This window comes from Corythoichthys intestinalis, chromosome 14 (genome assembly GCF_030265065.1).
Source record: "Corythoichthys intestinalis isolate RoL2023-P3 chromosome 14, ASM3026506v1, whole genome shotgun sequence".
NCBI classification, from domain to species: domain Eukaryota; kingdom Metazoa; phylum Chordata; class Actinopteri; order Syngnathiformes; family Syngnathidae; genus Corythoichthys; species Corythoichthys intestinalis.
This window is the reverse complement of record NC_080408.1, coordinates 35,400,982-35,426,326: the sequence shown is the minus strand read 5'-3', so window position 1 is coordinate 35,426,326 and position 25,345 is coordinate 35,400,982. Positions and strand designations below refer to the sequence as shown.

Sequence of the window (25,345 nt, the reverse complement as noted above, 5' to 3'; positions counted from 1 at the left end):
GGACTGATTAAACCAAAGTTGAATTGTTTGGGGGAGTAACACCCAACGTCATGTGTGGAGGAAAAATGGAACAGCTCACCAACATCAACACCTCATCCCCATAGTGAAGCATTGTGGAGGGAGCATCATGATTTGGGGCTGTTTTGCTACATCAGAGCCTGGACAATTTGCAATCAATAATGGAAGAATGAATTCAAAAGTTTATCAGGATGTTTTGCAGGAAAACCTGAGGCCGTCTGTCAGACAGTTGGAGATAAAAAGAGGATGGATGCTGCAACAAGACAATTATCCAAAACACAGAAGTAAATCAACTTCAGAATGGTTTCAGAAAAACAAAATACACGTTCTGGAGTAGACAAGTTAAAGTCCAGACTTGAACCCCATTGAGATTCTCTGGCATGACCTAAAGACAGCAATTCATGCCAGACATCCCAGGAATCTGACTGAACTACATCAGTTTTGTAGAGAAGAATGGGCCAAAATTAATCCTGATTGATGTGCCAGACTGATCTGCGGCTAAAGGAAGCGTCTGGTTGAAGTTATTGCTGCCAAAGGGGGGGCACAAAATATTAAATGTGAAGGTTCACTGACTTATTTTCCCCCCTTCTGTCATTGTTTGCATCCTTTTCTCAATAAAATATGACAACCTATAAATGTTTGGGTGGTTTTAGTTAAAGCAAACAGTTTTTTTTTCATCTGTGTGATTTTGCCAAAGATCAGATATCATTTGATGGCAATTTTATGCAGAAAGCAAACACTGCTTTTTCATCTGTGTGATTTTGCCAAAGATCAGATCACATTTGATGTTGATTTTATGCAGAAATGTGAGAAATTTCAAAAGGTTCAGATACTTTTTCATACCACTGTATTATAGAAAACGAATGTGAAATGTTTTATAGACAAAATGTCTGATATTTTCAGTGTAAAAATCAATTTTCTCTGTGACCCTAATGCTCAGCAGGTCTAATATTCTCTGAACAAAAAAAAATGTCTTACGATATCGTTATGTTGAAAGTGGCTCAATGTTGTTTATTTTCACGTAACAGTATAAATGCACCTGATCGGTTGTGTAAAGCATGTGACCATATGAGCAAATCAAAAGTGATATATCATGATTGACTGACATGGTATTTAGACTTTTTTTGACTCACAGTATGCAGATGAATTACTGTTTGTGGACAGTCCACAAATTGTAATGTAAAACACATTAAATACAAAGTGTGAAATAAGAGAAAATACAACTTTTCAATTGACAGTTTAATTATTGGCATACTAATACCATTGATTTTGATATTGCTATACTAGTATATTTCTTAAATGGTGATTGGGAGAATTCAGCGACAACATTCAATAGTTGAGACAACACAAACAAAACGTCAGTTTTACATCCTCATAGTTGAAAATGATGACACCAGATAACAATATTACGTCTTGTTAAGAGCCATTTAAACAATACCATGACGGATGGGAAGAGTTCACATTGAAATGTTCTTGAGACCCAAAGAGATCCATAAATGACTTCCCAGTCCAACAGTCTCTTACCTGCTGCTGGCATTTAGTTGGCTTGAGGCGTGCTATGGGTGTGCCTGGTCATGATGTGAGCTTATTAAATTTTTCATTAATCCTCAAATTATTGAGCTCCACCCTCCTTTCAAAACAGCAGCGAGGGAGGCTTTACTGCAACAACAGCACGATTGATTTCAAATATTGAATTACAGGAGATAGACGTCAAAGGAACATTTTCCCAACATCAGTCATACAGTAGTGCATAATTTTTTATCTGAACGAATATTCATGAACTCAAACTGTGGGTCCGCATGCTATATTGTTATCTGCTGTCTAGAATTATTTTTCTGCTAATTCAGTTCACACTTATTTTTGCACTTTTTGAATTAGGTGTCCTTATGTGAAAGAGTTCATGAATATCATTTACTATATTGGTTTGGTCTCAACATTGTTAGGGACAGTATTGACTTATACTAACTTTAATATGTAATAGTTTAGGTGATACACTGTTCGATTCAAACCTTTGTTTTCAAAAACTGCTTTAAGACCATATAAATAAAATTAAAATTAAAATTGGGAGAAGGGGGTTAACCTCGGTTCACTGCATTTCTCACAGTTTAATTAATGTTAACAATAGAATACACATACAGGAGGACACTTCTCTCTAAGCAGCTTTCTACTCACTCAAGTATTGCAGGTTAGCAAATTTACACAGTTTAATGTTATGCTAACTCTGATACAAGTCAGACTTTCAGTAGCAAAACTAGTGGTGTGTTCCCCACCTCCAACTTTTTACATTACCTACAGTGGCTGCTTCTGGCCGAAAACAACTTCTAATATCTCTCCTCTTTGAAAGGGGCGGAGAAGGTGGCATGTTATTGACATGTTGTATTTCTGTCAGGCTGTAAGTGTGTGTGTGGGGGGGGGGGGGTGCTGGGGGGGTCATCAGCCAATGAAACGTGTTTGATGAAAAAAATGACTCACAATCAGTGAGTGAAAAGGGATAAATGTAAGTCTGAACATAATGAAAATAATTCACTTAATAATGGTTGGGTCAATTCTATCCTTACAACATATGAGAAGACAATCTAGATTACCTATATAACTGAACTCATAATATAATGCAAATAAAGTTGTATAAAAGACAATATGAGCATCCTAAAAAGTTGGTAGTGTTATGTCCCCACCGTCACTACGCAAACCTACGCCCTTGCTTCTTTCCTCCTATGAATATGAGAAGCACACTGTTGCCGGTTGGTCATAACAAGATATGAATCAATTTGGAGTTTGTCCATTTAAGTTTCCTGAGATTCTTCAGTATGGATAGCAATGAATGGAATATGTGCTGTTTTGACAGTTGCCACGTTTAGATGGAGCCAAATATTCCAATTACAATCGGAATATTTGTTCAAACCGAATAAATGTGTTCCATATAAACACCTCATTCGGAATGAACAGGCCCAAACCGAATGGAATTTCATTCCGTTTCACAGGGGTGGAATATTCCTTTTCCCAAACCGATTAGAAGTAAAATTATATCATGTAAACAGGGAAGCGGAATGGTGTCTGGTTGCGTTCTTTCTGCACATGTTCCGTATTGATGTGGTGACGTCACTTGGTGACGTAAGTAACGTCACTTGCAACATGGCTTCCAAGCACACGCACAGCGCACCCACACAACTTTTTAAATGAACGGCGTGTCATTCTGAAGTTTTGTTTCCACTCGAAAAGTTAAAACAGCAGCTGATCTGACGATCGATCTCCATGTTTTGCAACGTGACGCTTTGTTTTGATTAATCTGCGCATGTCAGACGGCAGTTGTCAAACGTCCTTTCGAAATAAAGGCAGACACATGTAAACGCTGGATCGGAATAGATGAAGTGACATGTAAACAGCTTATCTGAAATTTCCATTCGGAATTATTTGAATCGGTATGAATAAAAGTCAGCATGTAAACGTGGCTAGTGATAAACTACTATTCCTGTGATTGAAGGACAACGCACTTATCAACACTTGGCGGAACATGAACATTCTTCTCAGACAATGACATTTCAAAATGTTTGGTGCAATTTGAGTGCTAGCATTCTTGTGTCCGCTGCATTGACAACAACAACAAAAATTTGGTATTGAAAGACAGACTTTAGACATTTGCACTTTACTCCAAAGTCAATTACATTCCCAAGCAGTTATAATTTTCTTTTCTTCCACTCTAGTTGTGAGGGGAATGTGTGCCTCTCTCTTGCTCATACTAACTCTCGTTGCTTCCCCTCATCCTGCTGTCACTCCCTGTCCACCCCTAAAATGTCCCTGCAGGGGATTGTATCGCCTGGTTCCTTTTGAAGCAGCGGCCTTACTTTGCCTCCATTATCTTGTCATTTGTGAAGGATTATGCTGCAGTACGCCCCCTTCGGTTAAGAAGTGTGACAGCCTACAATAATTGCCATGCTAATTAGTGAGATTTCGTCCAGTGAGCTTCTCCTTCTTGCCTGACCTGATTAGATGGATATGCATGAATCAATGGCTGAAATGGTAGTACTTTTCAGTCAACCGAACCCTCATCCTCAGAACTGTGAGGTGGATGGGCTAACGACTTGTCCTCCGTGACACCAAACACAACAATGATGTCAATTAATTTGTATTCCCATGGGTTGTTATAGAACAAAAATATAAAACGTTGTGAAACTAATTCGAATCATATTAGATGAAAATATTCCCTTTGGTCTAAAAATACATTTGTCAGTTATCAAAAGCAGTCGCCCATCTGTCTATTGATGTTTTTAAATTGTCGCAATAATAGGCACATAACTGCGTGTGTTCATTGGCTGACATTTAAAAAGAACCTGAAGTGTTTTTTTACACAGCATGGTGCGCCCTACCTGACCTGGTGTGTGCCAACAGTAGATAGGTCACATCTTCAGAAACACCTCTGTAGAATAAGAAATTCATGTGGTTACACCTATTTCGATCATCATTTACAAAGTGGTCGAAAGTTGAGAGTCAATTTAGGGTCAATTTAGGGACTCATCATCAGGGTCATAGGGTATTTTGGACTTCAACGTATACATATATATATATATATGGTCACCCTCACAGGAGAATAAAAAACATAAAGATGCAAAATCAAATAAAAAAAACCCTGAGGTTATTTTTTATGCCCACCACCAATAATGATATGTGTGTGGGGGGAGCGGGAGGTGTTGTGTGTACAGTATGTATGTATGTATGTATGTATGTATGTAGAATAGAATAGAATAAAATAGAAAGACTTTATTATAATTATACAGAGTACAACGAGATTTAAAGCATCGCCATGAAGTGCGCCACATAAAACAAAATTACAAAAAGGCTAATATTAAATAATAATAATAATAATAATAATAATAATAATAATACAGATGCCCACCACCAATAATAATATGTGTGCGTGGGGAGGGGGGGGGTGCTGTGTGTAGAGTATGCACTGTATGTATGCATGTAGAATATAATAGAATAGAATAGAAAGCCTTTATTATCATTATAAAGAGTACAACGAGATTTAACAAAATTCCAAAAACGCAAATATTAAAAAATAAATAAATAAATACAGTACAGGGTACAGAGATTGGGAGTAAAGTGAATAAGTGACAAGCAGCAAGTGGTGAGGTAGTAGTAATATAACAGTGTATAAATGATAATTTACAGTATTCAGACAAGGCAGATGTATGCATGTATATTTATATTTATAGATGTATATGAACCGGTTTACCAAATTGTCCAACTCCAAAAGTCCGACACCAATATCAAACCAATTCCGATACTGGTTCCTACGTAAAAATTAAAAAAGTTACAGTGAAATTATTTCCATCTGAGAAAGTCATTTTTCAAAATGCTTGCTTCATGTAAAGGAAATTTAGAGTGGTTGTGTTTATGTTTTATTTTTTATTTTTTTGTGTGGGGGGGTTAAAAAATGTGCATTGGCTGCAAATAAAAATATTTTTTTTAATGATGTAGAAAATACATACATTTTAATTAGGGAATAAATACACAAAATGCACGTTAACAGTAGAAAAAGTACAGGAAGACACGTCTCTAAGCAGCTTTCTATTTGAGTTTTACAGGTTAGCAAGTTCACACAGTTTAATGTTATGCTAACTATGATAGGTCAGACTTTCAGTTGCAACATTAGTGGTATGTTCCCCACCTTCACAACATTGACGTCTTTTTACATTACTTAAAGTGGCTGCTGCTGGCCGAATAAAACCTTCTAATATCCCTCCTCAAAGGGGGCAGAGAAGGCGGCATGGCGGCATGTATTTCTGTCGGGATTGTGTGAATGTAGAGGTTCTAGTCATCAGCCAATCAAACGTGCGTTTGAAGGGGGGGAAAAATGGACCAGCACATTCAGAAAGTGAAAAGGGGTAAATGTAAGTCTGAACGTTATGTAGGGTCAATTCTATCCTTACAAGTTATGGGAAGACAATCTGAATTACCTATATAACTGAACTCATTATGTAATGCAAATAAGGTTGCTTTAAAGTTGGTAGGGACAATTTGAGCATCCTATGCAAACCTACGCCCTTGTGGCTAATTGTATTGTAATACCCTACTGGATGCTTTGATAATGATAATACTCAAATAACAAACCACAAGCATCTTAATCTGGAGACATCTAATGGTTAATAAGCATAACTGCTGTGGTAAGCCCTTCTACAAAGCCAGAAGGCTTCTACATTCACTTTAAAGGCAACATGCATATTGGGCCAAAACTGTTAATAACAAACCGCTGAAATGTCCATACTATTTGATATAATTTTAAAATGCTTTTATTACCCGCTAAACAAACGATTAAAATTTTTAATCGAAAGTACTGTATTTGTTTATTATAGCCATAAATCAACAAGATGGCATTAACATTATTAACATTCTCTTAAAGCGATCCATTAATAGAAAGACTTGTAGTTCTTAAAGGATAAATGTTAGTACAAGTTATAGAAATTTTGTATTAAAACCCCTCTTAATGTTTTCGTTTTATTAAAATTTGTAAAATTTTCTATCAAAAAAATAAACGAGTAGCTCGCCATTGTTGATGTCATTACACCATGCTCACTCCCCAAACCCATAAAATCATTTGGACCCAAGCGCCAGCAAAGGGCGCCAAATAACAAAAAACAAGTAACAAGCGGACATTACACTTCTGTCATTTTAATCTGAGCGGCCCATGTGCGTTAATTGCGTGAAATATTTTAACGTGATTCATTTTAAAAATTAATTACCGCCCGTTAACGCGATAAGTTTGACAGCCCTAATATATATATATATTGTTTATGCTCCACCAATTGTTGCAATAAGTACAGTATATACATATATATATTACATATATATATACTAGGGCTGTCAAACGATTAAAATTTATAATCGAGTTAATTACAGCTTAAAAATTAATTACTCGTAATTAATCGCAATTCAAACCATCTATAAATTATGCTATATTTTTCTGTAAATTATTGTTGGAATGAAAAGATAAGACACAAGACGGATGTATACATTCAACATACGGTACATAAGTACTGTATTTGTTTATTATAACCATAAATCAACAAGATGGCATTAACATTATTAACATTCTCTTAAAGCGATCCATGAATAGAAAGACTTGTAGTTCTTAAAGGATAAATGTTAGTACAAGTTATAGAAATTTTATATTAAAACCCCTCTTAATGTTTTCGTTTTATTAAAATTTGTAAAATTTTCTATCAAAAAATAAACTAGTAGCTCGCCATTGTTGATGTCATTACACCATGCTCACTCCCCAAACCCATAAAATCATTTGGACCCAAGCGCCAGCAGAGGGCGCCAAATAACAAAAAACAAGTAACAAGCGGACATTACACTTCTGTCATTTTAATCTGAGCGGGCCATGTGCTTTAATTGCGTCAAATATTTTAACGTGATTAATTAAAAAAATTAATTACCGCCGTTAATTTTGACAGCCCTACTATATGTATGTATATATAATGCGTTAATTTTTTTAATTATCGCATTAACGGGCTGTAATTAAGCTGTAATTAACTCGATTAGAAATTTTAATCGTTTGACAGCCCTAATATATATATATATATATATATATATATATATATATATATATATATATATATATTTTTTTTTTTTTTTTTTTTTTTTTTAAATATTTATATATGTGTGTGTGTGTGTGTGTAATATATATATGTCTATACTGTATGTATTGCAACAATTGGTGGAACATAAACATTACACATAAACATTAAATATATATATATATATTAATAATGTACATATATATGTAATTTGTTTGTATACAAACTTATTAATAAACTATTTAAATTTTGTAACAGCTTCATTGAAAAATTATAGTTAAAATAAAATACAATATCATTTCCAAATGGCATATAAAATTAATTAATTAAATAGATATAATTTAAATATATAATAAATATAACGAATAAATACTTCTGTCTACTTCAGGGGTCGCAACTTGGTCACGTGACTGCTGCCAACAGCTGTCAGCTGATTGGACATGTTGGGCCGTTCAAGTTAGGCTAAACATTTTCCTCTCGGCCAAGTAGTGCTTCAAAAGGGCTTAAAAAACATCTTAACCGGAATGTGAGTCCCAATCCATTATTTAACTTGGTCTCATATTGTCGTTATGGTCGCAATTTTAGCTGACACGGTACCAAACACATGTTTATTTGGCCTGGCGAACCAGCCTTGTCTAACGTCGTATTTTCGAAGCTAAGTGCAGTTTGTCTGAAGGCCAGGTTTTGACGATGGCTAGTGTCACGATGGAGGACACGCAGCTTCTCGAGTGGGCAAAAGACGGGAGTTCCTCTCGTGTACAGCGCCTCCTTCAGTCGCGGATCAATCAAATGACATCGCTCAACATCAACTGTCGATGTAAGTCAAATATTGGTAACTATGGCTGCCTTTGACTGTGATAGACGTCCCATTCATTTGAACCGAGTGGGTTCGCATTGGTCGTTACCCCTCACAGTTCAATAGCATTGGACATCTATCGTGGCACTCAAACAAGACCATGCACTTCCGAGCCCTTCCCAGGTCCAATGGATAGGATCTCCATCACCGTCAGTGGCGTTGAAACATGATCATTCTCTACCAAACCCCTTACAATTCAAATGGATTGGTCGTCTCTCACTGTCCATATCTATGAATAAGTTGAAAGTCACATAATATAGCATATACATGCTCAAAGACTTTTCCTCACAGCAAAGTCCAAAGGCAGCCCTGGATGGACGCCCCTTCACCTGGCATGTTATTATGGAAAAAAAGACATTGTGGAAGAGCTGCTAAAAGTATGTGTGTGTGTTTTCACACATTTTGGCCATATTCAACATATTTAGGGTGTGTTTGAAGGCAGGCGCTGATGTGAACTTGCAGGACAACATGGGGGATACACCTCTGCATAAAGCAGCCAGCACCGGAAGAAAGGTAAACACCAAATAAGATGGGTGCAGTCATTTAAAAGTAATATTCGTAATTCCTTATGGTTTAATTCCTAAATGTGAAAATATAATCCTCAAACACTTTAATATCAGTTCAAACTCATATTATTACATTATCCTTAAAGAGCGTACAACAGGAGAAAAAATAGTCTTAAATAGCATTATTATGTGAATTAGAATCATATTTTGAGACGATTCGACTATATACAACAATTTAGCAAAGCGCAGATGACGGGAAATTAGTATTTTAATCTGCCGGATAGCCACGCTTACCCCTATAGGGCTCTAGCGTCCCCAACTGGTGGATGACATCAGCGGGAGACTGGGTTCATCGGTTTTACTATTCAGCGCATTGAGGGGGAATTATTCAGAACAAGGAAAACGCGACGAAGAGAGCTGCAAAATGTCATTGTTTCTGTCTCTTTACTTCAATATTTTTACAGTATATTCTTTTTATCCAAGTATTTTCCCCAATTGCTAAATAAATGGCATGGTCATGACAAATAACAGTCTTGTGCTAAATGGAATATGAAATCATAAAAATGCACTTATTCAGGACAGCATGGCAAAATTACTCCATAATGGTCAAAACTGTCGACTTCACCTTTACTGTCGCACCTCCCAAACGATATTTTATGACACCTAAATCGGACATATGTCATTTCCCTTCCCCGGCTTCGGAGAATGTTAACAAACCAAGAGGCGTGACAGCTAGCCGACATGCTAACCCGACCGAGTAATGTTTCAAAGTCTTCGAAGCGGAAAATCACACATAACTAGCCCGGATTATTTGACATGACGACTGGGTTGTCGATTGTCTTTGGGGACCGGCAAACCGCCTGGCGGAGAACAATTTACAGCTCGTTCCCCGGAGGGGCGGCTACAGTTGTTGTGCAGCGAACATGCAGCTAATGTGCATGAGGAGAGCTTTTTACATGACTATCAATGATCACATGTAAGTAGTCCTTTATTTAAAGAGAGTTTGTAGTGTTTACTTTGTAATCGCTGTATTCGTACCTGACATAATACAAAACAACTCACTTTCTCGTAAGTCCAATTGTCCCACAGTCGTCGGGCTTGTTTTGGCCAATATCCACGGTGAATGGGAACCTTTTGAAACTCCAAAAAGGCGCACACGCCTCTCCCTCATACAGCAATATTTTTCTGCAGCCGTTTGGCTGGCGTGATGCGAAAAATAAACGTATTAATCCACAAAATCAGCTGAATCCTTAGTCCTCATACACAACAGTACGACTGGAAAGTGAAGAGGACGCCTTCAACCATACACGTCACAGCGCCCTCCTCCTCAATGCAAGACCGAAGCCGGAAGTCACTCATTTTCATGGCGCGGGATTAAAAAACTAAATATAGCGATCGCTTCCACACACATCCAAGCGGTCCATTCAGGAGCATAAAATACCGCGTGTATTATGAAATAAACATGCTTTTTCGTGTCACATGCACTTTAAGTAGAGGATCACTTCCAGTCTCCTCAAACACAATGGATAATTTAACATCTATTGTGGTCATTGGCAAAGAGTGGTTTTAAAAATAATTGGTCTACTTATGATTTGAGTTGAAGTAAATTAACAGTAACGTATTTTTCGGACTATAAGTCGCAGTTTTTTTCATAGTTTGGCTGGTGATGCGACTTATACGCTGAAGCGATTTATCTGTGAAATTATGAACACATTATTATATCATTTCACAGGTTATTTTGGTGTTTTGGAGTGACACTTATGGTTTGGTAAACTTGTTAGCATGTTCTTTATGCTAAAGGTATCTGAATAACTCTTAATAGCTATGTTACGTTAACATACCGGCCACAATCGCATTTCGTTGTTCATGCATCATGTAACATTATCATATTATACACTTATTCAGCATGTTGTTCTCTATTGTATTTTTAATATTTTTTATTTTAAATTGCCTTTCAAGATGACATATCTGTTCTATGTGTTGGATTTTATCAAGTAAATTTCCCCCAAAAATGCGACTTATACTCCGGTGCGACTTATGTTTTTTTACTCTTCGTTGGGCATTTTATGGCTGGTGCAACTTATACTCAGGTGCCACTTATAGTCCGAAAAATACGGTAAGTGTGGGACTGTTGCAACATGTAGAAGTACCAATTACTGATTTCCTATTATGCATGGATGATGTGTTTAATTTAGGGTTTATTTACTTTTAGATGGTTCGCACCTGCACTTTATACATCTCAGTTTCTATTAATATTCTTGATGTTGTTGAACAAATGTTTGAAATTGACCCAAAGCACAAAATGCAAGTCTCTGACTTTGACAAATTGTTTTACATGAAGAGAAATTTCAAATTCTTGTCACCCCTATTAAGTTTGTTCCTTGTTTAAGACCAAGGAATTAATTTTTTTTTTTAAATTGGTGGGGGGAGAAAGCAAGAGAAGGACAGAAGCACACATATTTCACCTGTTAATTATTGGGACTTCAGAGGTTTCTCCCCCTCAGGAGATTGTTCTGTTGCTGCTGCGTTATGATGCCTCTGCCAGTATCATCAATGGAATAGCACGGATAGCTAAAGATGTCACAGAGGACGATGAAATTGTAACTATGCTCGAGGGTATGATCTTCTGAATAGATTGGCCTTAGCCATTTCAGTGTTGCGATAGTTAAATATTTGTCTGTGTCCTTCAGCCGCGGAGAGGAGAGAGGCAAGGCGGCAGGAGGAAAGACTTCTGGACGCTGCAAGAGAGGGGGATATTTCCACGCTGTCTAAGATAGTTAGTGTCAAACGTTTCAACATCTGAATACATTTTATAAAATTAATTCTGCATCACTGAGAGGTTTTTCTGTCATTTAAACGGAAATGTTACTACCTGTATACTGTATTGAGGACCATAAATATATTGTTAGATGAAAAGCCTTTAGTTTGAAAATTGAGCCTCATAATCTTTGTGAAGACCAGTGCATCATCAATGTACAGTGAGTTAATGTTTGTGGTAATATCAAGGGCGTAGGTTTGCATAGGGACGGTAGGGACAAAACACTGCCAACTTTTCTGGAGGCTCAAATTATCCACACCAACTTTTAAGCAACTTTATTTGCATTAGATAAAATGTTCAGTTATATAGGTCATTTAGATCGTCTTCCAATATTTTGTAAGGCTAGAATTGACCCTACTATTATAAAGTGAATTATTTTCATTAATTTTAGACTTACATTTACCCCCTTTTCACTTGCTGAATGTGCCATTCCATGTTTTTTTCCCCTCAAACGCACGGTTGATTGGCTGATGATTTGACCCCAAACACACATACGCAACTCTCACAGTACGGAATTGCGTTACATGGGAGGGATATTAGAAGTTGTTTTTTTTTCGGCCAGCAGCCCGCATGTATGTAATGTTATACATAATTGTGAAACGCAGAACTAATTTTGCTACTGAAAGTCCGACCTGCATCACTGTTTAGCGTTACCATTACATTAAACTGTGTGAACTTGCTAATGGAGTAGTAGGCTGCTTAGGAGGAGTGTCCTTCTGTATGCGTTTTCTACTATGATAACTTTAATTAAACTGTGAGAAATATAGTGAATTTTGCTAAGCTGTAAGAAATTTAGTGTCCCAAGGTTTACATCCCTCTCCCCAGTTTTCATTTTTGTTTTGTTTATGTGGTCTTAAAGCAGCCCAGAGGAGCTTTCATTTTTTGTTGAGTTTGGCTGTACTTGTGGACAAAATCAGTAGTGTTTTTCCTGAAAGAAGGCGCCATTTTTATTTATTTTTGTTATTCGCTGGCTAAGATTATTTTTGTTTTGTTTTTTTTTTGGTGTATTTCATTTATTTAGACAATTTTGAGTCATATTAAGACAAATGTTTATTTTTTTTCAAGCAGCTGAACAGGACAGGTTAAAAAAAAGAAAATGTTCTTAATTCAGGAATAGATATGGTTCAAAACATTATTTCAAAGCATTTTTTCTTGATTTAGGTGAAAAATGACCGACTTTTAAATGTATAGGCTTAATAAGAACCACTGGTGATATTTAATAAAAGTAAGTTGAAGAGTCTGACACGTTAATCTGTTAACTAGCCTTTAAAACTCAAAACAAGATGAGAATTATTTGACTACATTTAAGAAAAATTATCAGATTAAGACGTTATGCTGTAAATTTGCAGTGTGGAAGTTAGTATAGGTCGATACAGATTTATTTTGTATCAATCATAAAGCCTATCAATTAATTAGGTTCTTATTGGAGAGAAATGTAGCCCTGGCCGCCTATCACCCAATCTGTCTAGTCTTATTAACATCCCATCCCCAGCAAAATGTGTACATGCAGGTTATGCTGTTATATCGTCCCTACCAACATTGAGACCAAACCTAACCTACGCCCTTGGTAGATATGCTTCATACTGTTTTTTTGTTCTTTCTTGCAGCTTAGTGGGAAGGAAGTTGATGTGCACTGCAAGGATTCGGTGGGCAATACGCCCTTACACTGTGCTGCCTACAGAGGGCACAAGCAGTGCATGATAAAACTGCTTAAAAGCGGCGCCTGCCCTACTGTCAGAAACAACCAAGGTGTATACTTGAATTGCATCAGATATCATTTTAACACACCCTGTGTCTTAAATGAATTTATGGTGCATTTCAGAGCAGACAGCAATGGACCTGGTCCGCACTCATGAACTCAAGCAGATTCTAATTGACCATCAGGACAAGGTAAGGATGCTTCGTGACCCATTTTTTGTGTGTAAGAAATATACTGTATACCAATCAGGGCCGGAGTGGGACACATTTTCGGCCCTGGAATTTCATGCCTCAGACCGGCCCACTCATTTAAAATTATGTCATTATGCATAGACGTGTTAAGTTCAGTGTTCTCTAAAGCCGTGTACTATAATTCTGTGTATTCCAATTCAGTGCAGGTAATGGTTGTTTAACAAGGTGGCTTTATTTTAACAAGTGCAACACAACATATTTTGAACAAATTTAAAAATGGATTTAAAAAAAAACTATATTAAATGATACATTTGGAAAATAAATTAGGCCTGTCAAACTATTAAAATTTTTGATCGAGTTAATTACAGCTTGAAAATTAATCGTAATTAATCGCAATTCAAACCATCTATAAAATATGCCATAGTTTTCTGTAAATTATTGTTGGTATGGAAAGATAAGACACAAGATGGATATATACATTCAACATAAGGTACATAAGGACTGTATTTGTTTATTATAACAATAAATCAACAAGATGGCATTAACAGTATTAACATTCTGTTAAAGCGATCCATGGATAGATAGACTTGTAGTTCTTAAAAGATAAATGTTAGTACAAGTTATAGAAATTTTATATTAAAACCCCTCTTAATGTTTTCGTTTTAATAAAATTTGTAAAATTTTCAAACAAAAAATTAACTAGTAGCCCGCCATTGTTGATGTCAATAATTACTTACACAATGCTCATGGGTGCTGAAGCCTATAAAATCAGTCGCACCCAAGCGCCAGCGGAGGGCGGCAAAACTCCATAAAACACAATTAACAAGTGGGCATGTCATTGTACTGTCATTTAAATCTGTCTGAGCAGGGCATGTGCGTTAATTGCGTCAAATATTTTAACGTGATTCATTTAAAAAAATTAATTACCGCCCGTTAACGCGTTAATTTTGACAGCCCTAAAATAAATGAATAAATAAGACCTTTTCTGCAACATCAAATATTAACAAAATGAGTGCTTACAGATAAAACAAACATAGCAACATAACAATATGAAAAATAAAGAATACGTATTGCACATTGTAACAACTTCTAATGATACTATTATCCATTTTCCATTTCCACTTTAAAAACGCCACGTAATTGAATATATTCATTCTAATGTTCACTCGCTGAACGACATGGCAATCCTACCTTCCAGCTCTGCACCTGTGGTGTGTTCATTATGGCTAATGCTTGCTGCTACATATCCCTTGTGAGGTGCTACAAGAAGCCAAAGTTTCCACAATTACATATTGTCGTATCACACGGTGCAACTTGCACCGTGCAAGTTGCATTTTATTCGCCCTCCGGCCTTACCACTTTCGTTGTAATCCTCTGTAGTTTGAGGCCGCAAGGTCGTTGCATGAAAAAATATTAGCTATTTTCGCGCATTTTGCCGATTCTTTCACGAGTGCTTTTCTCTTTTTAATTCTTAATTTTCAGCGCCACCCTTGCTCTTTTTATCCATCCGAGCACCGAGATAGCAGCTAATTTGGCTCAATACAGACTACAATTAGGGGGCGGAGCTGCATGCTGTATTTTTCGTCTGCACACGTGAGGATGAGTCTGGGAAAAAAAATAATAGTTTTTTTTTTTTTTTTTTTTTTAAGACGGCCCACAGGGACAGCGGTAACAGAATGTAAGTTATACTCAGTGGCACTGTCATAAATAAATACCAAACAAAAAATGATAACAGTGTAATTTTTTTTTTTTTTTTTTAATAAAACCCGGACCGGCCCATCTGGCCAGCCGGCCCTTCTGGAATCGTCCAGAAGCTCCCGATTAGTCACTCCGGGCCTGATACCAATACATATTTCACAGTTGAGTAATGCTTAATATCTGGTACAGTGTTGCAGCAGAGTTTGCTCCCTCATTCAGACAGAACTAGTGTGCCGGCCTCATCGAGCCTTAAGAAATGAAACTGTACTCTCACTTGTCTGACATGTCTAATTTGTTTTTTTTCCCCCCTAAACCAGGACACAAATAACATTTTGCAGAAGGTTGAAGGCCCTCTTTGGAAGGTGAGCAGATGTGTTCCTGTCTTCGCAATACAAGAAGAAATGTCTTGACAGACCTTCCAATGTTAACATATTCCCTGCCATTGGTGGCAATTGATTTCATCAGGATTAGACATCTATCCCCGTTTATGTGTTGGTGTATGGACTGAACTTTTTCTGTAGAGACTTAAAAACTAATGTGAATTTTATTGTGTGTACAAATCTTCATGGCCATTTCTAATTTTAAAATCCATTTTGGTCACAAAACACAGAAACATATTATGTTACTGGTTTTGCATGTTATTCATTTTTTTATCTCCTCACCAGAGTTCGCGACTTATCGGATGGCGTCTTCACTGGGTGGTAATTGAGGATGGAACTGTTTCCTGGTACTCCAGAAAGTAAGATTTTTTTTTTTAGGCTATATTTTAAAACTACATGCATGCACAAATTTGTGTAATTTGGAACTATTATTGCCATGTGTACTGCACACCACCCATTGTATAACGGTGTGCAGTATGTCGTAATACCAAGGCTTCCATGCGAGAAGCATTTGCACAGCTTTTTTGTTTGAATAGTAGTGTATAAATAACGTCAATAATTTGACGCATTGTTTTTTCATGGCAGCATGTGAGTGCTGGAAGTTAAGCAAATGCATGACTAACAGCCTTTTTCTATTTCTAGGGCTGAATCGGGAGCAAGTGTAAGAAAACAAGGCTGCAGATCTTTAGCACAAGCTTATTGCATGGTAAGTACAGGTTGCAAACCCACTAGCAGTATTTGTCAAATATATTGTATATGCATGTGTGTTCGTCAACCATATGGTTTAATAACTCTTATCTTGCCTCAGTAGTGTTGTATCTGAAAGAGTATAATGTACAGAAGTTCATGAACTGGTTTGATTTATGTGAATGGAACGTTATCGTGGTGTGTTTTGGTTTAGTGAATGTTTGATATTGCACCATTAGGACCCAACTTCGAAAGCTTTTACTTTGTTTCTTTAGAAAAAACAATCTGAAAATAATACAGTCACCAGAAAAATGAAAACTTGCAGAAAATGTGTTATTATACAGTAAATACTTTGCAGATTGAATATTCTACTTTGAATTATATCCTTAGTTTCCTACATTCTACGCCTATGGGATCCTATTGTAGATCATATTTTCATATGCAGGATCACAGTTCTGTTTTTTTCCTTTTTCAACCTGTCCTGTTCAGCTGCTTGACATGGAGAATGGGAATCTGAGTGTCTGATTGGTCTGCACGTTTTTATATTTATATATATATATATATTATGGCCAGGACTTTAACGCATTAATTTCGATCAATTAATTATAAAGCTTTTAACGCGTTAAATATTTTAACGCAATTAATTGTTTCCGTTCAAATTGTCCGCATGCGGAACCTTTCTACTCATGCGTTTCTGGTACGCCGGTAAATGTGACGCACACAAATTAGACCCTACTCACCTACGTCACAAAATGACGTGTCGCTGTATCCGGCTGCTATATTGTCCGTATTTTTTAGACCTATTCTCATTGTTTCCAATTAGTCGTGCAAGTTATAGAGCAATTCATGGAAGCCCCGGTGTTATCTGACGCTGTAAACTCATTGGATGCGTTCCATAAAAGGCGTTATGTGGAAAAGCTTCAGTTTATCCATTCGCCAGATCCATATTTGATGCCTAAATCGATGTTTTTCGACCCGCTGTCTTCGCCGTCTCTGCCTGACATCTGCTACGCTGATATTTACAACTATCTTGTCCACACAAAATCAGCCTATTCTCATAAAAGTTTGAAAAAATTTAAGAGCTTGGAGGCTTATAAATACTTCGTTGCTGGTTGGATGAAACAGGTCCTCGTCCACGAAAATTCGGCAGGAATCTATCTTGTGCTCGGGAAGGTGAGTTACGAAATTTTCAATTCAAAATCTTTTGTTCTTGCTAACATCCACTGTCAAGTCTAATGTATTTCATGTCATTTGTCAATGGAGCTAGGGCTTTTAATGTTTATATGGTTTAGCGATAGCACTCTCACTACATACATATATAATATGTAATAAATATGAAGTGCGATAGGACTACTCCAGATTGTCCCTAGTTGAATTTATTTTTTGGCTTTTGACCTCAATAGTGAAATTGTAAATTGTATGACAACTGTCTTATTATCCCCTTATAATTATATATTTTCAGGTAGTTCATTCACAACGTCTGAGTGTATGTTGTCGGCGATTAGCCTAGCAATGATCTTAATTGTGGTTGTCAGCCCAAAACCCTCTAAATATATATTAAATGCATCTTACCAGATATAAAATGACTACTACATAATCTGTGGTAATCATTTGGAGCCCAGTTTTCTCGTCAAATTGCAGCAGCCCATCTCGCTCTCCTCTCCGGGTCTCTCGGAATCCGGTAGAACTTCAAGTCTCTCCGTCTATCTTCTCTGTTATTGCAACCGACTGCCACACACGCCTTCACCATTTTGATTATTAATGTTAACGAGCAGAAAAACACGCCATAATAGGAGGAATTTACGTAGCTGTAATGCATCAACAGTGACGAGTTGACGGACAATATGGCGCGGGGGCGTGGTTGTAACGTCATGTGAGTAGGGTCTATAGACAAGAGCAACGTTTTGTGCAAGCTGTGCAAAAAGGAATTTGCCCATCACCGAAGCAATTCCAGCCTCAAGTACCATCTCAATGCTAAACACGTCGGGGCGAGCACAGACTTGGCCAACGCTAGCGTTCACACTCGCGGCACAAACGCTCCAGCCAGCCTACTCTGCATGAAATGACGGGCTTCCGAACCAAAATAAGTAAGTTTGCATCAGATAAATTATACAACTCCCTGGCAAAATGGATTGCAAAGGATTGTAGACCACTTTCTGTGGTGGAGGACGGGAGGCTTCAGTCCGTGCTACAAATAGTTACATCTGACTCAACTTACGAATTACTGTGGAGGAAAATTATGGCAAACAAGATTAAGCTGCTATACGATGACGAAAAGCAGAACAAAGAAGACCTTTTGAAGTCTGTCGAGTGTGTTGCTTTGACGGGAGACCACTGGACTTCCTTGAGCAATTCTAACTATCTCTGAGTGACCGCACATACAATACAAGTGGTCAACAATGAATGGCGTTTGGCGTCTTTCATCCTGACTGTGCAAAAAGCCAACGATAGGCACTATGCGGTAAACTGAGCGGACCAGTTTTTTTCTGTAGCTGAGTCCTGGGAGATTGAACGAAAAGTCACAACAATTGGTACGGATTGTGCCAGAAACATGATGGCAGCAGCAAGACAACTCCCATTTCAGCACATGCCCTGTGTAGCGCACATTTTGCAAAGAGCTATCACAGTGTGCCTGGAAAATTGTGGATTTAATGATGTACTGACAAAATGCCGCAAAATAGTAGGTAATTTCAGACATAGCCCAGCCAACACAGAGGAACTGCATCAGGAGCAAAGAGCACTGGCTCAGGAGAAGGAGCCCCTAGTCCAAGATGTTTCTACAAGATGGAACTTTACACTGTTCATGATTCGTCGTCTTCTCAAGAACAAAGATGCAGTAAATGCTACCCTGGCCAAACAGAAACACAAGCTGGTCTTGTCTGCCACAGAGTGGATAAAGCTGGAGAAGTTGACTGCCATCCTTGAACCATGCAGGTAAACGGAGTAATTTAAATTATTTCTATAATACATATTGCCTAAATTGGATTTGTGTAATTGCTAACAAAACAATAAAATAAAATAAAACATCCTTTTTTTTTTTTTTTTTTTTTTTTAATGCAGATATGTGACTGAACTCTTTGGTGGTGAGACGTACCGTATGTGTCCTGTTCTGTGGTGTTGCTTGCCCTTCGATACCTGGACAACACCATGAAGGTCTCAGATGAGGACTCAACCTACATAGTGAGATTCAAGACTGCCTTAATGAAAGATTTGTCTGAGAGCAAAGCTACACTCAACCAAGAATGGCTGAAGCTGGCTGAGAGCAAAGCTACACTCAACCAAGAATGGCTGAAGCTGGCTACAGTGCTCGACCCGCGCTTTAAAGATTTAAAGTGTCTTCCAAGAGAAGAGCAAGAAGGGGTGTGGAGCAAGCTTGAGAAGCTTCTGCAGGCAGAATCCAACAAGGCTACTTCAGAGCACAGGAATGAGCCGCCTAAAACAAGAGGCCTCTTGTTCTTTGCTTCAGATTCTGACTCTGATGCCAGTGATGATGGTCCTAGTCATGCCCTGAGCCTTTACAGAGCTGAACACTCAGTCAGTGAGACAGACTGCCCACTAAAATGGTGGTCAGTTCATGCAGGAGCTCATCCACAGGTATCCAATCTGGCCAAAAAGTATCTAGCAAGTCCCGCCACGTCCGTTCCATGTGAGAGGATTTTCTCACTAGCTGGAAACATTATCCAGAAGAAAAGAGCTGCATTGAGTGCTGAAAATGTAAAAAGGCTTATTTGTCTCAGTAAGTGGCTGAAGCAGAAGTAACTCCAGAGGTTTTTTCATCTTGGTTGCACTAAATGTTGAATGTTTAAAAAAAACTTAATATTGAAGTTTTGCACTTTAATTATTTTCTTGCAGTTTAATTATCAGTGTTTACATTTCACTATTTGATAGAAAATGTCAATATTTTATGCCTCGTAGTTGAATGTTGTGTACTACGCACTGGAAAGTAGTTAGGTACTGTTTACATTTCTAAAGAAAAATGTTTTCAAAGAACATGATGAATAATCAGGGTGCCTGAAACACTTGAAACCTAAATAGCTCTTTTAGCACTTTGACCAATTGTTTGTTGAATGGCATTACATATTAACAGCAATAAATTTGTAGTTTATCTCAAAAAGGCTTTTTATTGAGAACATGATTTGTTTTGTCAATATATGGTTTTCAATTAAAATGCGATTAATTTTGATTAAGTAATTACAGCCCCTGTAATTAACTCGATTACAATTTTTTAATCGTGTCCCACCACTTAGAGAGATGGAGATCCTATTCTATGCTGCCTGAGAGCTAATCCTGACAGTTTCTATACTTGTGTGTTTAATTCAGTTCTGTTTTATTTTCATTCTCCATTTAAATAAAAAAAAAAAAAAAAAAACAAGTTCCTCATGTTTTTCTGACTGTATGCTCAATTTCTCCCAGAAAATGGTTGCAATTACAAATGCTTTGGTAGTGATATCTTCATGTATTTTGCTTGCAATGAAAAAACACAAAAGAGGTGGTGGAAATAACTAAATCACACTTGGAGCCAGTTAAAATGGATTAAAGTTGACTCAACCTCTGTCATTGTGTGTGCCACATTGAGCATGGAGAAACGAAAGAAGACCAAAAAACTGTCTGAGGACTTGAGAAGCACAATTATGAGGAAGCATGGGTAATTTGAAGGCTACAAGTCCATCTCCAAAGACCTGGATGTCCCTGAGTCTACCGTGTGCAGTGTCATCAAAAAGTGTAAAGCCCATGGCACTGTGGCTAACCTCCCTTGATGTGGACGGAAAAGAAAAATTGATGAGAGATTTCAATGAAAGATAATGCAGAGGGTGGATAAAGAACATCGACTGACATCCAAACAAGTTCAAGCTGTCCTGCTGTCCGAGGGTACAACAGTGTCAACCCATACTATTCGTCGGCGCCTGAATAAAATGGGACTCAATGGTAGGATACCTAGGAAGACTCCACTTCTGACCCAGAGACATAAAAAAGCCAGGCTGGAGTTTGCCAAAACTTGCCTGAGAAAGCCAAAAATGTTTTGGAAGAATATTCTCTGGTCAGATGAGACAAAAGTAGAGCTTTTTGGGAAGAGGCATCAACATACTAGTAGAGTTTACAGGGGGAAAAAACGAGGCCTTCAAAGAAAACACAGTCCCCACAGTCAAACATGGCGGAGGTTCCCTGATGTTTTGGGGTTGCTTTGCTTCCTCTGGCACTGGACTGCTTGACCGTGTGCATGGCATTATGAAGTCTGAAGACTACCAACAAATGTTGCAGCATAATGTAGGGCTCAGTGTGAGAAAGCTGGGTCTCCCTCAGAGGTCATGGGTCTTCCAGCAGGACAATGAGCCAAAACACTTTTCAAAAAGCATTAGAAAATGGTTTGAGAGAAAGCACTGGAGACTTCTAAAGTGGCCAGCAATGAGTCCAGACCTGAATCCCATAGAACACCTGTGGAGGGATCTGAAAATGGCAGTTTAGAGAAGGCACCTTTTAAATCTCAGAGACCTGGAGCAGTTGGCCAAAGAAGAACGGTCTAAAATTCCAGCAGAGCATTGTAAGAAACTCATTGATGGATACCGGAAGCAGTTGTTCGCAGTTATTTTGTCTAAAGGTTGTGCTCCCAAGTATTAGGCTGAGGGTGCCAATACTTTTGTCCGGCCCCTTTTTGGAGTTTTGTGTAAAACGATAATGTTTTAATTTTTTTTCATTCTCTTTTGTGTTTTTTTTTATTGCAAGCAAAACAAATGAATGTATTACTACCAAAACATTTGCAATTGCAATCATTTTCTGAGAGAAATTGAGCATTATCTGACAGAATTGCAGGGGTGCCAATACTTTTGGCCAGCCATGTATAGAGTATTCTGGACTGATCAGATCATGTGACAAAACTAGACAAACGCCAGGATTTTGAGGGGAACCGCTTGCATTAACATATTGTGGTTGAAAAAATAACTGAACAAGTTCATTTTTGGAATAATAAATAATTTTAAAGTTATGAACTGAATTCATATTTTAAAATTTGTGAACCGGATTTTCCTAACATTGTCTTTTGAAATGGATAGTTTTCATGCTGTTATGGATTTTCATAATTCCAGGTCAAACCATGGGACCATTGCTTCTTTATGCTCAAGTGCGCTGACAACTCCGCACTGTGTTTCAAAGTTCCTTCAAAGACTGACTCTGTGGCTTCAAGAAAAGTGAAGTATTTCTACTCTACTGTATTGCTTCACACTTAGGCAATGACAGACTGTGTGTGTTAAAATGTACCTGCTATTGCTACTCTCAGAGGTGGTTGGATGCCTTTGAGGCACACTCCTCTTACAGCACTCGCCACTGCACACCCCGACAGCAAACCGACGACGCGGATGACGACTATGGTGTTGTGACAAACAACGTAACACAAGCTTTGCAGGTAAGATTAAAATTAAGCCGCTTGTTAACTGTAAATCACGTGTGTCGCTTGGTTCTCAAATCTGTCTGCAATGCCTCGCAGGCCGCCAGTGCGTGCCAGCAGAAACTGGAGAGTGAGGTTTCCGTTTTTACTTCTATGGTGAAGAATGAGGAGAACTCTGGTTAGCACAAACAGTCGCTTACCTGTACAGCCTAATATTTTGGGGGGTTTATAATACCCATTTTGTTAGAAGGAGATACAGTAACTACCATTACATCTCTTCGTAATGATTTTTCTTTCTCAGCACTGGCTGCACCTCTTCTCCTGAAAGCCAAAGACTCCAGTGAGCTCTCTAGTCAAACTTGTGATGCTCTCCAGCTCTGCCTTCAGCTGTTATCTCAACAAGTGGAGGTAGTGCTATACACTTTTCGTTAAAATGGGAAAAACAGGTATGACACGATGATTTCATGATTAAAGAATGAAAAAAAAAAACAGGTCAAACTAGGTGATCAGTTCTAACATATTTAATCACCGTATGTATACACAAATGCAAACTGACTTGTTTGACAGATTTTGGACAGTCCCTCAAAATTCCAATGATGATTGTTTGCAAGCGCTTTATTACAGTCCCCATTGACCCTACACATGACGAAGGACTAAAAAGACTTTGTGTTCATGCTACTTTTATAGAGTGTAATGTTCTTGAGATGACCAACACAGTACATTACACACACAACTATACCAGTGCAATTCTGTCAGATAATGCTCAATTTCTCCCAGAAAATGATTGCAATTACAAATGATTGGGTAGTTGTAGCTTCATTTATTTAGCTTGCAATAAAAAAACACGAAAGGAAAAAAAAATCATGATCATTTTACAAAAATGGGCCAGACAAAACTATTGGCACCCTTTGAAAAATCGTGTGATGCTTCTCTAATGTGTGTAATTAACAGCACTTGTTACTTACCTGTGGCACATGACAGAAGGTGGCAATGACTAAATCAAACTAGCAGCCAGTTAAAATGGATTAAAATTGTCTCAACCTCTGTCCTGTGTCCTTGTGTGAACCACATTGAGCATGGAGAAAAGAAAGAAGACCAAAGAACTGTCAGAGGACTTGAGAAGCAAAATTGTGAGGGAGCATGGGCAATCTCAAGGCTACAAGTCCACCTCCAAAGACCTGAATGTTCCAGTGTCTACCGTGCGCAGTGTTATCAATAAGTGTAAAGCCCATGGCACTGTGGCTAACTTCCCTTGATGTGGACGGACAAGAAAAATTGACGAGAGATTTCAACGAAAGATTGTGCGGACGGTGTTTAAAGAACCTCGACTAACATCCAAACAAGTACATGCTGTCGTGCAGTCCGAGGGGTGGAACGGTGTCAACCCGTACTATCTGTCAGCATCTGAATGAAAAGGGAGTCTCTGGTAGGATACACAGGAAGACCCCACTTCTGAACAGAGACATAAAAAAGCCAGGCTGGAGTTTGCCAAAACTTACCTTCCTTACTTAGAAAGCCAAAAACGTTTTGGAAGAATGTTCTCTGGTCAAATGAGACAAAGGTAGAGCTTTTCGGGAAGCGGCATCAACATAGAGTTTACAGGGAAAAAAAACAGGCCTTCAAAGAACATGTTCCCCACAGTCAAACATGGCGGAGGTTCCCTGATGTTTTGCGGATGCTTTGCTCCCTCTGGCACTGGACTGCTTGACCATGTGCACGGCATTATGAAGTCTGAAGACTACCCACAAACTTTGCAGCATAATGTAGGGCCCAGTGTGAGAAAGCTGGGTCTCCCTCAGAGGTCATGGGTCTTCCAGCAGGACAATGACCCAAAACACACTTAAAAAAGCACTAGAAAACGGTTTGAGAGAAAGCAATGGAGACTTCTAAAGCGGCCAGCAATGAGTCCAGACCTGAATCGCATAGAACACCTGTGGAGAGATCTGAAGATGGCAGTTTGGAGAAGGCACCCTTCAAATCTCAGACCTGGAGCAGTTGGCCAAAGAAGAATGGTCTAAAACTCCAGCAAAGCATTGTAAGAAACTCATTGATGGATACCGGAAGCGGTTGTTCGCAGTTATTTTGTCTAAAGGTTGTGCTCCCAAGTATTAGGCCGAGGGCGCCAATACTTTTGTCTGACCCATTTTTGGAGTTTTGTGTAAATTATGTGATCTGATTTTTTTCCCATTCTCTTTTTTGTTTTTTCATTGCAAGCAAAATAAATGAAAATATTACTACCGAAGCATTTGTATTTGCAACCATTTTCTTGGAGAAATTGAGAATTATCTGACAGAATTGCAGGGGTGCCAATACTTTTGGCCAGCAGTGTAGTTGTGTGTGTGGTGTACTGTGTATATACAGGGGTTGGACAAAATAATGGAAACACCTAACTAACATTCTGGCATCATAATCATTGAACATAACCGTTAAAGAATGGCATGAGGAACATTCTAATGAAGTTGAGCATCTGGTATGGCCGGTACAATCGCCAAACCTCAACATTGAGCATTTATGGTCAGTTTTAGAGATTTAA

At 38.0% G+C, this 25,345-nt stretch overlaps 1 protein-coding gene across 9 annotated transcripts in view; it reads left to right on the top strand.

Annotated features, from left to right (window-relative positions):
* Positions 1-7,993: 7,993 nt before the first annotated feature.
* Positions 7,994-25,345, top strand: part of LOC130929818 (oxysterol-binding protein-related protein 1-like) — a 44,678-nt gene continuing 27,326 nt past the window's right edge. For 2 of the 9 annotated variants that reach the window (XM_057857350.1, XM_057857347.1), the window contains exons 1-15: positions 7,994-8,124; positions 8,275-8,415; positions 8,746-8,831; positions 8,893-8,967; positions 11,465-11,576; positions 11,651-11,736; positions 13,386-13,527; positions 13,601-13,668; positions 15,684-15,728; positions 16,032-16,105; positions 16,389-16,452; positions 22,514-22,615; positions 22,705-22,830; positions 22,912-22,990; positions 23,114-23,220. In XM_057857350.1, the coding sequence (XP_057713333.1) occupies positions 8,289-8,415; positions 8,746-8,831; positions 8,893-8,967; positions 11,465-11,576; positions 11,651-11,736; positions 13,386-13,527; positions 13,601-13,668; positions 15,684-15,728; positions 16,032-16,105; positions 16,389-16,452; positions 22,514-22,615; positions 22,705-22,830; positions 22,912-22,990; positions 23,114-23,220 (1,293 nt within the window). In that variant the 5' untranslated portion in view covers positions 7,994-8,124; positions 8,275-8,288. The remainder of the gene's footprint in view (positions 8,125-8,274; positions 8,416-8,745; positions 8,832-8,892; positions 8,968-11,464; positions 11,577-11,650; positions 11,737-13,385; positions 13,528-13,600; positions 13,669-15,683; positions 15,729-16,031; positions 16,106-16,388; positions 16,453-22,513; positions 22,616-22,704; positions 22,831-22,911; positions 22,991-23,113; positions 23,221-25,345) is intronic. The other 7 variants (XM_057857352.1, XM_057857351.1, XM_057857349.1 and 4 more) reach the window with 7 other exon arrangements.